The sequence below is a fragment of the Oncorhynchus keta genome, chromosome 4 (assembly GCF_023373465.1).
Source record: "Oncorhynchus keta strain PuntledgeMale-10-30-2019 chromosome 4, Oket_V2, whole genome shotgun sequence".
Classification (NCBI taxonomy): Eukaryota; Metazoa; Chordata; class Actinopteri; order Salmoniformes; family Salmonidae; genus Oncorhynchus; species Oncorhynchus keta.
The window spans coordinates 87,673,475-87,686,473 of record NC_068424.1 but is presented as its reverse complement, the minus strand read 5'-3'; the positions used below and the strand labels follow the sequence as shown (position 1 = coordinate 87,686,473).

General features: G+C 48.8%; 1 protein-coding gene across 3 annotated transcripts in view; it reads right to left on the bottom strand.

The window, feature by feature from the left end:
• The window catches only part of hdx (highly divergent homeobox), a 47,753-nt gene extending 40,038 nt beyond the window's left edge, over positions 1-7,715 (bottom strand). For 2 of the 3 annotated variants that reach the window (XM_052518168.1, XM_052518169.1), the window contains exon 1: positions 7,233-7,715. In XM_052518168.1, coding sequence (XP_052374128.1) covers positions 7,233-7,301 — 69 coding nt within the window. In that variant the 5' untranslated portion in view covers positions 7,302-7,715. Of the gene's footprint in view, positions 1-3,747; positions 3,856-7,232 lie in introns of those variants that run through there. The other variant, XM_052518171.1, reaches the window with a different exon arrangement.
• Positions 7,716-12,999: the final 5,284 nt, after the last annotated feature.

Sequence of the window (12,999 nt, the reverse complement as noted above, 5' to 3'; positions counted from 1 at the left end):
ATTGAGTTGTGAGACTCTGCTGTAGAGCTCATCACTCCCCCTAACTGGGAGGGGGCCAGAGACAATTACTCGATGCCGACATCTTTCTAGCGGATTTACACGCAGAAGCTCTCTGACTGTTTCATCCTAACATTGTTGGTGCCGACGTGGATAACAATATCTCTATATTCTCTACACTCGCCAGTTTTAGCTTTAGCCAGCACCATCTTCAGATTAGCCTTAACGTCGGTAGCCCTGCCCCCTGGTAAACAGTGTATGATCGCTGGATGATTCGTTTTAAGTCTAATACTGCGGGTAATGGAGTCGCCAATGACTAGAGTTTTCAATTTGTCAGAGCTAATGGTGGGAAGCTTCGGCGTCTCAGACCCCGTAACGGGAGGAGTAGAGACCAGAGAAGACTCGGCCTCTGACACCGACCCGCTGCTTAATGGGGAAAACCGGTTGAAAGTTTCTGTCGGCTGAATGAGCGACACCGGTTGAGCGCTCCTACAGCATTTCCTTCCAGAAACCGTGAGAAGGTTGTCAGGCTGCGGGGACTGTGCCAGGGGATTTATACTACTATCTGTACTTACTGGTGGCACAGACGCTGTTTCATCCTTTCCTACACTGAAATTACCCTTGCCTAACGATGGCGTCTGAAGCTGGGCTTGTAGCACAGCTATCCTCACCGTAAGGCGATCGTTCTCCTGTATATTATGAGTACAGCGGCTGCAATTAGAAGGCATAATGTTAATGTTACTACTTAGCTTCGGCTGTTGGAGGTCCTGACAAATCGTGTCAAGATAAAGCGTCCGGAGTGAAAAAGTTGAGGAAAAAAAACAAAAATATAAACGGTAATTAAAAAGTCTTGTATAGTTGGCGAAACTATTCAAGCTTATTTGATGTGATCTAATGTTTTGATCATCTAGTGTGCGTGCCTTACAAGCATTCAGTCATTTTCATTTAATTGTATTAAGGTTTTACTTAACTCCTGTGTTTCTAGGCTATCTCGCTCACTTGAGGACTGGTGAGCATTTTAGGATGCGTAAGGACTGGGTTGGTCAAGTGTTCCACTCAAACTTTCATAGTAAATCAAGAGATGCTGCTATTCTGGTTGAAAAAGCTACTCCCTTTGTAGCTTCTGAGGTTATTGCTGATCCTAAGGGACGATACGTCATAGTAACCAGTGAACTGTTTTCTACCACTCTTGTTTTGGCTAGTGTTTATGCTCCCAATTGGGATGACACAAGTTTCATTTCTTCCTTTCTGTCTGCTATTCCCAATTTAGATTCTCATTTGTTGATTTTAGGGGGGATTTCAACTGTAAAATGTCCCCAGTCCTCACAAACAAATACAGGCCCATCTAAATGTGCCCTACTTATTCAATCCTTTCTTCAGAAATATGCTATGTTTGAGGCCTGGCGTTTCCTACATCCTACAGAAAGACAGTATTCCTTTTATTCTCATGTTCATCAAACATACTCCCGGAATGATTAATTATTTTTGGACAAAAAACTTCTGCCTAACCTTTGGCAGTGTACTTACGAGAGTATTGTTATCTCTGCCCATTCACCATTAGTGCTTGAACTAGAGTTTCCCCAGCGACCTCCTATGTGTTATCAATGGCGTCTCAACCCCATTTTACTCTCAGATAAGGAGTTTGTCAATATAATTTCTTCTGAAATCACCTTGTCCTGCTCTGCCATATGGCAGTCTCTCAAAGCATACCTACGTGGCCAAATTATTTGTTATACAGCCAACCAAAACAGAGTTCGCTCCCAGCGACTTCGGGACCTGAGCGAGTCCATAGCCACATTGGATGAGAAATATGCTACGGATCCTTCCTCTGATCTGCATAAAGAGCGCGCCAACTACTCCAATCTGAATTTGACGAGCTTTCTACCAGGCAAGCTGACCAGTTACTCTTGCGAGCTCGATACAAAGTCTATGAACAAGGCGACAAGGCCAGTAAACTCCTTGCGCATCAGATCTGTAAATCTGAGGCCTCACGTTTAATCCCACAAGTAAGGACCCCGTCTGGTGCCACCACAGTTATACATAAAGAGATCAATGATCAATTTAAACAATTTTACTCTGCGCTATACACCCCTGAATCCCCTCAAGACCCTTTGCTGATTGACTCCTTCTTTAATGGCTTGACGATGCGTTCAATTGATACAGACTCCCATGACTGTCTAGAAGAAGAATTTACGCTTGAGGAGATTGCCACAGCAGTGTCCGCAATGAAAAGTGGAATCACCGGGTCCGGACGGTTTTCCAACCGAATTTTACAGGACGTTTTCTGGTCTGCTTTGCCCATTCTTGTCTCGACTATTTGCAGAGTGCCTCAATACTTCAAAGCTACCGCCTAGTCTTTATCAGGCTTCAATTTCATTACTATTAAAGAAAAACAAAGACCCCCTGGAATGTGGATCCTATCGCCCAATCTCGCTTTTAAACTGTGATTACAAAATCCTAGCTAAGCTTTTAGCCATCCGTATGGAAGGCTTGCTGCACCAAGTAATACACTCTGACCAGACTGGCTTTGTGAGAAATAGGCATTTATTCTTCAATATTAGGCGCCTTATGAATATACTGTACTCCCCAGCGTTGGAGGACCCGGAGGTGGTGGACTCACTTGATGCCGAAAAAGTGTTTGACCGCGTTGAGTGGGATTACCTAACAGCTGCCCTTTATAGATTTGGCTTTGGCCCCAAATTCATTGCGTGGATAAAGATTTGTTATTTTTCCCCCATGGCTTCGGACTAATAACTTGTCCTCGTGACTATTTTCCCTTGCACCGCGGATCCAGACAGGGTTGCCCACTCTCCCCCTTGTTGTTTGCTTTGGCAATCGAGCCTCTCGCAATTGCACTACGCTCTAATGAAGCCATTCAAGGCATAATCAGGGCGGGCTGGGAGCAGAAAGTCTCGCTATATGCTGACGACCTCCTTTTGTTTATCTCCAACCCTGATACCTCATTGCCACGTGCCCTATCTGTTCTTAAACAGTTTGGATCAATCTCAGGGTACAAGCTGAATCTAGGCAAGAGTGAGCTTTTTCCGGTAAACAAGGCTGCTTTAAAGTGCTCTTTTACAAGTTCTCAGTTTAGGATTGTCCGGGAATTCACCTACTTGGGAGTAAAAGTGACAAGGAAATATTCAAATTTGTTTCAGGAAAACTTTGTTGCTCTAGCAGACAGCTTGAAACAATCTTTTACTTTTTGGAATTCGCTACCCCTGTCTCTTATCGGAAGGATTAATGTCATTAAAATGAATGTGTTGCCCAAATCTTTATTTCAATGTTTACCCATTTTTATTACAAATTCTTTCTTTATTTCACTGGATCAAACATTCATGCATTTTATTTGGGATGGCAAGGTACCACGGATTGGTAGAAAACATTTACAGAAGCCTAGGTCATTGGGGGGTTTAGCTCTACCAAATTTTCAGACATACTACTGGGCTGCAAATTTCAGAGCCGTTCTGTAGTGGCTGCAGACTGATCCTACTGGCCCTAGACCACTCTGGGTCCAGATGGAGTCTGAATCGTGTAAACCTGCAGCACTTTCCTCTGTGTTGTGCTCGTCTCTCCCAGTGTCCCTAGGCAAAAGGTGTGTCAACCCAATTGTAAAGCAGTCTCTTAAAATTTGGAATCAGTTCCGTTTAGCCTTTAGCCTCTGAGGCTTTTCTCTATCAGGCCCAATCAATCAGAACATTTTATTTCCTCCATCTTTGAATGATGGGGCTTTTGGCATTTGGCACTCACTAGGCCTCTCCTCGCTAGGCCTCTCCTCGCTAGGCCTCTCCTCGCTGGGCCTCTCCTCGCTGGGCCTCTCCTCGCTGGGCCTCTCCTCGCTAGGCCTCTCCTCGCTAGGCCTCTCCTCGCTAGGCCTCTCCTCATCCTCACTAGGCCTCTCCTCACTGGGCCTCTCCTCGCTGGGCCTCTCCTCACTGGGCCTCTCCTCACTGGGCCTCTCCTCGCTGGGCCTCTCCTCGCTGGGCCTCTCCTCGCTAGGCCTCTCCTCGCTAGGCCTCTCCTCGCTAGGCCTCTCCTCACTAGGCCTCTCCTCGCTAGGCCTCTCCTCGCTAGGCCTCTCCTCGCTAGGCCTCTCCTCGCTAGGCCTCTCCTCGCTAGGCCTCTCCTCACTAGGCCTCTCCTCACTAGGCCTCTCCTCACTAGGCCTCTCCTCACTAGGCCTCTCCTCACTAGGCCTCTCCTCACTAGGCCTCTCCTCACTGGGCCTCTCCTCACTGGGCCTCTCCTCACTGGGCCTCTCCTCACTGGGCCTCTCCTCACTAGGCCTCTCCTCACTGGGCCTCTCCTCACTGGGCCTCTCCTCGCTGGGCCTCTCCTCGCTGGGCCTCTCCTCGCTAGGCCTCTCCTCGCTAGGCCTCTCCTCGCTAGGCCTCTCCTCACTAGGCCTCTCCTCACTAGGCCTCTCCTCACTAGGCCTCTCCTCACTAGGCCTCTCCTCACTAGGCCTCTCCTCACTGGGCCTCTCCTCACTGGGCCTCTCCTCACTGGGCCTCTCCTCACTGGGCCTCTCCTCACTGGGCCTCTCCTCACTAGGCCTCTCCTCACTAGGCCTCTCCTCACTAGGCCTCTCCTCACTAGGCCTCTCCTCACTGGGCCTCTCCTCACTGGGCCTCTCCTCACTGGGCCTCTCCTCACTGGGCCTCTCCTCGCTAGGCCTCTCCTCGCTAGGCCTCTCCTCGCTAGGCCTCTCCTCACTAGGCCTCTCCTCACTGGGCCTCTCCTCACTGGGCCTCTCCTCACTGGGCCTCTCCTCACTGGGCCTCTCCTCACTGGGCCTCTCCTCGCTAGGCCTCTCCTCGCTAGGCCTCTCCTCGCTAGGCCTCTCCTCGCTAGGCCTCTCCTCGCTAGGCCTCTCCTCGCTAGGCCTCTCCTCGCTAGGCCTCTCCTCACTAGGCCTCTCCTCGCTAGCCCAATTATTCTTTGATGATACATTTGCCTCTTTTTCTCAGCTGCAGGAAAAGTTCAATCTCCCCCAATCCCCCTTTTTCCGCTATCTCCAGACTAGAAACTTTGTCAGAGCTAACACACCTGGATTAACCAATAGGCCTGCGAATACAGCTATAGAGAGCATCTTGGAGTTGAACAAGCTTCCTAGGGGTGCAATTTCAGATGTATATGCAATAATTCATGACTTACAGAACCCTTCTTTGGTGCCTTTAAAGACTCGATGGGAAAAGGATTTGGGGGAGGAACTTGGGGAAGACGCCTGGGAATCTGTGCTGCACAGGGTGCACTCGTCCTCTTTTAGCACTAGACACAGCCTCATTCAATTCAAGGTGGTTCACCGTATCCACTGGTTGGGGGCTAAACTTGTAAGAATATTCTCTGATTTTGATCCTACCTGTGTCAGATGTAAAGTGGAACCAGCCACACTGTTGCATATGTTTTGGGGCTGTCATAAACTGTCAGGTTTCTGGGAATTAATATTTAAATGTTTCTCTGATATATATGACACTGTTATAGATCCGTCTCCCCTTACAGCCCTTTTTGGAGTACTGCCCATGGGTACCCCCCCTATCAAGAATCCAGTCGGACACTGTTGCTTATACAACTCTTTTAGCTAGACGGCTAATACTACAGAACTGGAAGATGGCAGCTCCCCCATCTTATACATATTGGGTGAGGGATGTGTTGTGCTCTCTGAAACTAGAACAAATTACATATTCACGTGGGAACCCCAAACTGTTTGATGAGGATTGGGCTCCATTCCGGTCTTACTTTAAACATCCTCTGATGGCATTCCAATTAAAACTAAAATAAGTCTGTATTTGACCCCCCTGTGATTTAAGGGTTGGAGGAGCCTCTCTCTGTGTTTTTGCTGGGTGGGGGCATTAAGGTCCATGTGCTTATTGATTGTGATCCGCAGATGCCTTGTTCATCTTGCCCGGGCAGAGACTGAAGTTTGAGCTTGTTTCCCCCAGTTATTTTTTACATTTTGTTCACGCCTACATGAATAATCATTCTATTTTTTATTTTAAAGCATTGTAAACGTTATTTTTGGTCCAGTGGATGGTCGGTCTGTGGCCATGACTCTCTGTGAGTGGTTGCATTTCTCCACCCTTATCCCTTGACTGTTTACAGGAATAATGGTGAGGTGTTTGCTCTGTCCCTGTTACTATAGATTGCCCTTTAACCTCTGTAGCCTTCTGCCTGGTATGTTTAACTTGTCTAAAGTATGGTATCTTCAAAGCTATTTTTTTATTTGTATTTTTATTTGTTTTTTTTTCTAGTTTAGTATATTATTTATATATATATATATATATATATATATATATATATATATATATATATATATATATGTGTGTGTGTGTGTGTGTGTGTGTGTGTGTGTGTGTGTGTGTAAAACTTAATAAACAGAGTTAAAAAAACAAAAAAAATCCTACAATGTGATTTTCTGGATTTTTTTTCTCATTTTGTCTGTCATAGTTGAAGTGTACCTATGATGAAAATTACAGGCCTCTCTCATCTTTCTAAGTGGGAGAACTTGCACAATTGGTGGCTGACTAAATACTTTTTTGCCCGACTGTATATACACAGTGGACAAAACATCGACATAGCTTTTACCTGGTCAGTCTACGATTCCTTATTGATGTCACTTGTTAAATCCACTTCAATCAGTGTCGGGGAAGAGACAGGTTAATGAAGGATTTTCAAGCCTTGAGACAATTGAGAAATGGAACACCGTCCTAATATTGAGTTACACCCCCATTTGCCCTCAGAACATGGATTCTTCAAGGTATCGAAAGCGTTCCACAGGGATGCTGGCCCATGTTGACTCCAATGCTTCCCAGTTTTGTCAAGTTGGCTGGATGTAATTTGGGTGGTGGACCATTCTTGATACACACAGGAAACTGTTGAGTGTGAAAAATCGAGCAGCGTTGCAGTTCTTGACACAAACCGGTGCGCTTGGCACCTACTACCATATCCTGTTCAAAGGAACTTTCATCTTCCGATTCACCCTCTGAATGGCACACATACACAATCCGTCTCAATTCTCAAAGGCTTGAAATTCCTTCTTTAACCTGTCTCCTCCACTGACTGAAGTGGATTTAACAGGTGACATCAATAAAAGATCATAGACTGACCAGGTGAATCCAGGTGAAAGCTATGTTATAGAAAGAGCAGGTGTTCCTAATGTTTTGTGCACTCAGTGTATGTAATAGGTACATTAGAATATAAAGGCCCATAGTCCAGGTGGTGGTTTCTCTACTTACCGTCTGCAGGCCTTGTTTCTCCTGCCATTCCTCCATACTGCTGCTACTGCAGGGGGGCAGATCAGCCATACAGCAGAACCACGAGCCGGGCCAGACCGGGGTGAGGTCTAGGCAGCCGGGCCAGGCCGGGGTGATGTCTAGGCAGCCGGGCCAGGCCGGGGTGTGGTCTAGGCAGCAGGGCCAGGCCGGGGTGAGGTCTAGGAAGCAGGGCCAGGCCGGGGTGAGGTCTAGGAAGCAGGGCCAGGCCGGGGTGAGGTCTAGGAAGCAGGGCCAGGCCGGGGTGAGGTCTAGGAAGCAGGGCCAGGCCGGGGTGAGGTCTAGGAAGCAGGGCCAGGCCGGGGTGAGGTCTAGGAAGCAGGGCCAGGCCGGGGTGAGGTCTAGGAAGCAGGGCCAGGCCGGGGTGAGGTCTAGGAAGCAGGGCCAGGCCGGGGTGAGGTCTAGGCAGCCGGGCCAGGCCGGGGTGAGGTCTAGGAAGCAGGGCCAGGCCGGGGTGAGGTCTAGGCAGCAGGGCCAGACCGGGGTGAGGTCTAGGCAGCAGGGCCAGATAGGCCTACGGCCAGGCAGCAGATATTATCTGTCCATCTGTCCGGGGGTTGTGGTGGTCTGGCTGGTCATGCTAGCTCAGTCTTCTGGGCTGCAGGGTGCGGTGTCTTTGTCTCCCTGAGGTTCTGCAAGACACGAGAGTGTCATCAGTTAGAGTGGAATCAATGGAAACGTTATGAACCAGAACATCTCATTTCAGCTTTTCCATAATAGACTGCTTTATATGTTTATATTTATAGTTGTCATATTTTTATAACATCACACTTATTCTATGGTGGTGTGTTTTAATCATAGAGAATGATAGACTGCCAGCAGCATACCACCCTGCATAACACTGCTGGCTTGCTTCTGAAGCTAAGCAGAGTCAGTCCTGGTCAGTCCCTGGATGGGAGACCAGATGCTGCTGGAAGTGGTGTTGGAGGGCCAGTAGGAGGCACTCCTTCCCAATGCCCCAGGGCAGTGATTGGGCACTCTGCCCTGCGTAGGGTGCTGTCTTTCGGATGGGACGTTAAACGGGTGTCCTGACTCTCTGAGGTCATTAAAGATCCCATGGCACTTATCGTAAGAGTAGGGGTGTTAACCCTGGTGTCCTGACTCTCTGAGGTCATTAAAGATCCCAATGCACTTATTGTAAGAGTAGGGGTGTTAACCCCAGTGTCCTGGCTAAATTCCCAATCTGGCCCTCAAACCATCATGGTCCCCTAATAATTCCCAGTTTACAATTGGCTCATTCATCCCAGGTTAATGAGAATGTGTTCTTCGTCAACTTACCTGGTAAAATAATGGATAAATAAAAAATGTATGTGTGGGCACCATTGAGGCCATCTCCATTTTGAAGTGGTACATTTTTTGCTTCTACTAATTCTATGAGTTGGTAATCAAACTGAAAGTGTGCATACTGCCCCTTGGAGGGTGTTGTCTGAACAGGTATAAAGACAAGGTTGGTGATTTACTGTCACCTCCAGTTATGGAATGTTTGCTCACAAGATAGTATAATTCATTGGCTGATCCCTCCCAATGACCTGGATGGAATTATGTGATCCTTCCTTAACCCATAGGAAGTCCCACCCAGTTGACTACTTCAAAGTGGTGAGAGTCCTCAATGGCACTGCCCATGTTAAAACTGGCTTTTAGGCACTAGTGATCACTATGGTTTTAATATACTGGAAGAGAGTTGTCACTTGACCATCACATGAAATGAAATTGGACAGGTAACACACCTGTGGACATTTCATACACTCAGATTATAAAACTATAGAAGTAAAGTAGACCTGGATCAGAGCTAGCTGATGAGTCGGACCTGAATCAGAGCTAGCTAGCTGAGTGGGACCTGGATGAGAGCAAACTAAATGAGTGGGACCTGGATCAAAGCTAACTTAGCTAGCTGAGTGGGACCTGGATCAGAGCTAACATAGCTAGCTGAGTGGGACCTGTATCAGAGCTAACTTAGCTAGTTGAGTGGGACCTGTATCAGAGCTAACTTAGCTAGTTGAGTGGGACCTGTATCAGAGCTAACTTAGCTAGTTGAGTGGGACCTGTATCAGAGCTAACTTAGCTAGTTGAGTGGGACCTGTATCAGAGCTAACTTAGCTAGTTGAGTGGGACCTGGATCAAAGCTAACTTAGCTAGCTGAGTGGGACCTGGATCAGAGCTAACTTAGCTAGCTGAGTGGGACCTGTATCAGAGCTAACTTAGCTAGCTGAGTGGGACCTGAATCAGAGCTAACTTAGCTAGCTGAGTGGGACCTGAATCAGAGCTAACCTTCAGCTAGTTGTTGAGTGGGACCTGTATCAGAGCTAACTTAGCTAGTTGAGTGGGACCTGTATCAGAGCTAACTTAGCTAGCTGAGTGGGACCTGGATCAGAGCTAACTTAGCTAGCTGAGTGGGACCTGATCAGAGCTAACTTAGCTAGCTGAGTGGGACCTGAATCAGAGAGCTAGCTGATGAGTGGGACCTGGATCAGAGCTAGCTAGCTGAGTGGGACCTGGATCAGAGCTAGTTAGCTGAGTGGGACCTGGATCAGAGCTAGCTAGCTGAGTGGGACCTGGATCAGAGCTAGCTAGTAGCTTGAGTGGGACCTGGATCAGAGCTAGCTAAAGTTGAGTGGGACCTGGATCAGAGCTAGCTAGCTGAGTGGGACCTGGATCAGAGCTAATTTAGCTAGTTGAGTGGGACCTGGATCAGAGCTAGCTAGTTGAGTGGGACCTGGATCAGAGCTAACTTAGCTAGCTGAGTGGGACCTGGATCAGAGCTAACTTAGCTAGCTGAGTGGGACCTGGATCAGAGCTAACTTAGCTAGCTGAGTGGGACCTGGATCAGAGCTAGCTGGCTGAGTGGGACCTGGATCAGAGCTAGCTAGCTGAGTGGGACCTGGATCAGAGCTAGCTAGTTGAGTGGGACCTGGATCAGAGCTAGCTAGCTGAGTGGGACCTGGATCAGAGCTAGCTAGTTGAGTGGGACCTGGATCAGAGCTAGCTGATGAGTGGGACCTGGATCAGAGCTAGCTAGCTGAGTGGGACCTGGATCAGAGCTAACTGAGCTGAGTGGGACCTGGATCAGAGCTAGCTAGTTGAGTGGGACCTGGATCAGAGCTAGCTGCTGAGTGGGACCTGGATCAGAGCTAGCTGATGAGTGGGACCTGGATCAGAGCTAGCTAGTTGAGTGGGACCTGGATCAGAGCTAGCTGCTGAGTGGGACCTGGATCAGAGCTAGCTAGTTGAGTGGGACCTGGATCAGAGCTAGCTAGCTGAGTGGGACCTGGATCAGAGCTAGCTGATGATTGGGACCTGGATCAGAGCTAGCTAGTTGAGTGGGACCTGGATCAGAGCTAACTTAGCTAGCTGAGTGGGACCTGGATCAGAGCTAGCTGGTTGAGTGGGACCTGGATCAGAGCTAGCTAGCTGAGTGGGACCTGGATCAGAGCTAGCTAGCTGAGTGGGACCTGGATCAGAGCTAACTAGCTGAGTGGGACCTGGATCAGAGCTAGCTGCTGAGTGGGACCTGGATCAGAGCTAACTTAGCTAGTTGAGTGGGACCTGAATCAGAGCTAGCTGATGAGTGGGACCTGGATCAGAGCTAGCTAGTTGAGTGGGACCTGGATCAGAGCTAGCTAGTTGAGTGGGACCTGGATCAGAGCTAGCTGATGAGTGGGACCTGGATCAGAGCTAGCTAGCTGAGTGGGACCTGGATCAGAGCTAGTTAGCTGAGTGGGACCTGGATCAGAGCTAGCTAGCTGAGTGGACCTGGATCAGAGCTAGCTAGTTGAGTGGGACCTGGATCAGAGCTAGCTAGCTGAGTGGGACCTGGATCAGAGCTAATTTAGCTAGTTGAGTGGGACCTGGATCAGAGCTAGCTAGTTGAGTGGGACCTGGATCAGAGCTAACTTAGCTAGCTGAGTGGGACCTGGATCAGAGCTAACTTAGCTAGCTGAGTGGGACCTGTATCAGAGCTAACTTAGCTAGTTGAGTGGGACCTGTATCAGAGCTAACTTAGCTAGTTGAGTGGGACCTGTATCAGAGCTAACTTAGCTAGTTGAGTGGGACCTGTATCAGAGCTAACTTAGCTAGTTGAGTGGGACCTGTATCAGAGCTATCAGATTTAGCTAGTTGTGTGGGACCTGGATCAGAGCAAACTTAGCTAGCTGAGTGGGACCTGGATCAGAGCTAACTTAGCTAGCTGAGTGGGACCTGAATCAGAGCTAACTTAGCTAGCTGAGTGGGACCTGAATCAGAGCTAGCTGATGAGTGGGACCTGGATCAGAGCTAGCTAGTTGAGTGGGACCTGGATCAGAGCTAACTTAGCTAGCTGAGTGGGACCTGGATCAGAGCTAACTTAGCTAGCTGAGTGGGACCTGGATCAGAGCTAACTTAGCTAGCTGAGTGGGACCTGGATCAGAGCTAGCTGGTTGAGTGGGACCTGGATCAGAGCTAGCTAGCTGAGTGGGACCTGGATCAGAGCTAGCTAGCTGAGTGGGACCTGGATCAGAGCTAATTTAGCTAGTTGAGTGGGACCTGGATCAGAGCTAGCTGATGAGTGGGACCTGGATCAGAGCTAGATAGCTGAGTGGGACCTGGATCAGAGCTAGCTGATGATTGGGACCTGGATCAGAGCTAGCTAGTTGAGTGGGACCTGGATCAGAGCTAACTTAGCTAGCTGAGTGGGACCTGGATCAGAGCTAGCTGGTTGAGTGGGACCTGGATCAGAGCTAGCTAGCTGAGTGGGACCTGGATCAGAGCTAGCTAGCTGAGTGGGACCTGGATCAGAGCTAATTTAGCTAGTTGAGTGGGACCTGGATCAGAGCTAGCTGATGAGTGGGACCTGGATCAGAGCTAGCTAGCTGAGTGGGACCTGGATCAGAGCTAGCTGATGAGTGGGACCTGAATCAGAGCTAGCTGATGAGTGGGACCTGGATCAGAGCTAGCTAGTTGAGTGGGACCTGGATCAGAGCTAGCTAGCTGAGTGGGACCTGGATCAGAGCTAATTTAGCTAGTTGAGTGGGACCTGGATCAGAGCTAGCTGATAAGTGGGACCTGGATCAGAGCTAGCTAGCTGAGTGGGACCTGGCTCAGAGCTAGATGATGAGTGGGACCTGGATCAGAGCTAGCTAGTTGAGTGGGACCTGGATCAGAGCTAGCTAGATGAGTGGGACCTGGATCAGAGCTAACTTAGCTAGCTGAGTGGGACCTGGATCAGAGCTAGCTGATGAGTGGGACCTGGATCAGAGCTAGCTGATGAGTGGGACCTGGATCAGAGCTAGCTGATGAGTGGGACCTGGATCAGAGCTAGCTGATGAGTGGGACCTGGATCAGAGCTAGCTAGTTGAGTGGGACCTGGATCAGAGCTAACTTAGCTAGTTGAGTGGGACCTGTATCAGAGCTAACTTAGCTAGCTGAGTGGGACCTGTATCAGAGCTAACTTAGCTAGTTGAGTGGGACCTGTATCAGAGCTAACTTAGCTAGCTGAGTGGGACCTGTATCAGAGCTAACTTAGCTAGTTGAGTGGGACCTGTATCAGAGCTAACTAGCTAGTTGAGTGGGACCTGTATCAGAGCTAACTTAGCTAGTTGAGTGGGACCTGTATCAGAGCTATCAGATTTAGCTAGTTGTGTGGGACCTGGATCAGAGCAAACTTAGCTAGCTGAGTGGGACCTGGATCAGAGCTAACTTAGCTAGCTGAGTGGGACCTGAATCAGAGCTAACTAAATGAGTGGGACCTGGATCAGAG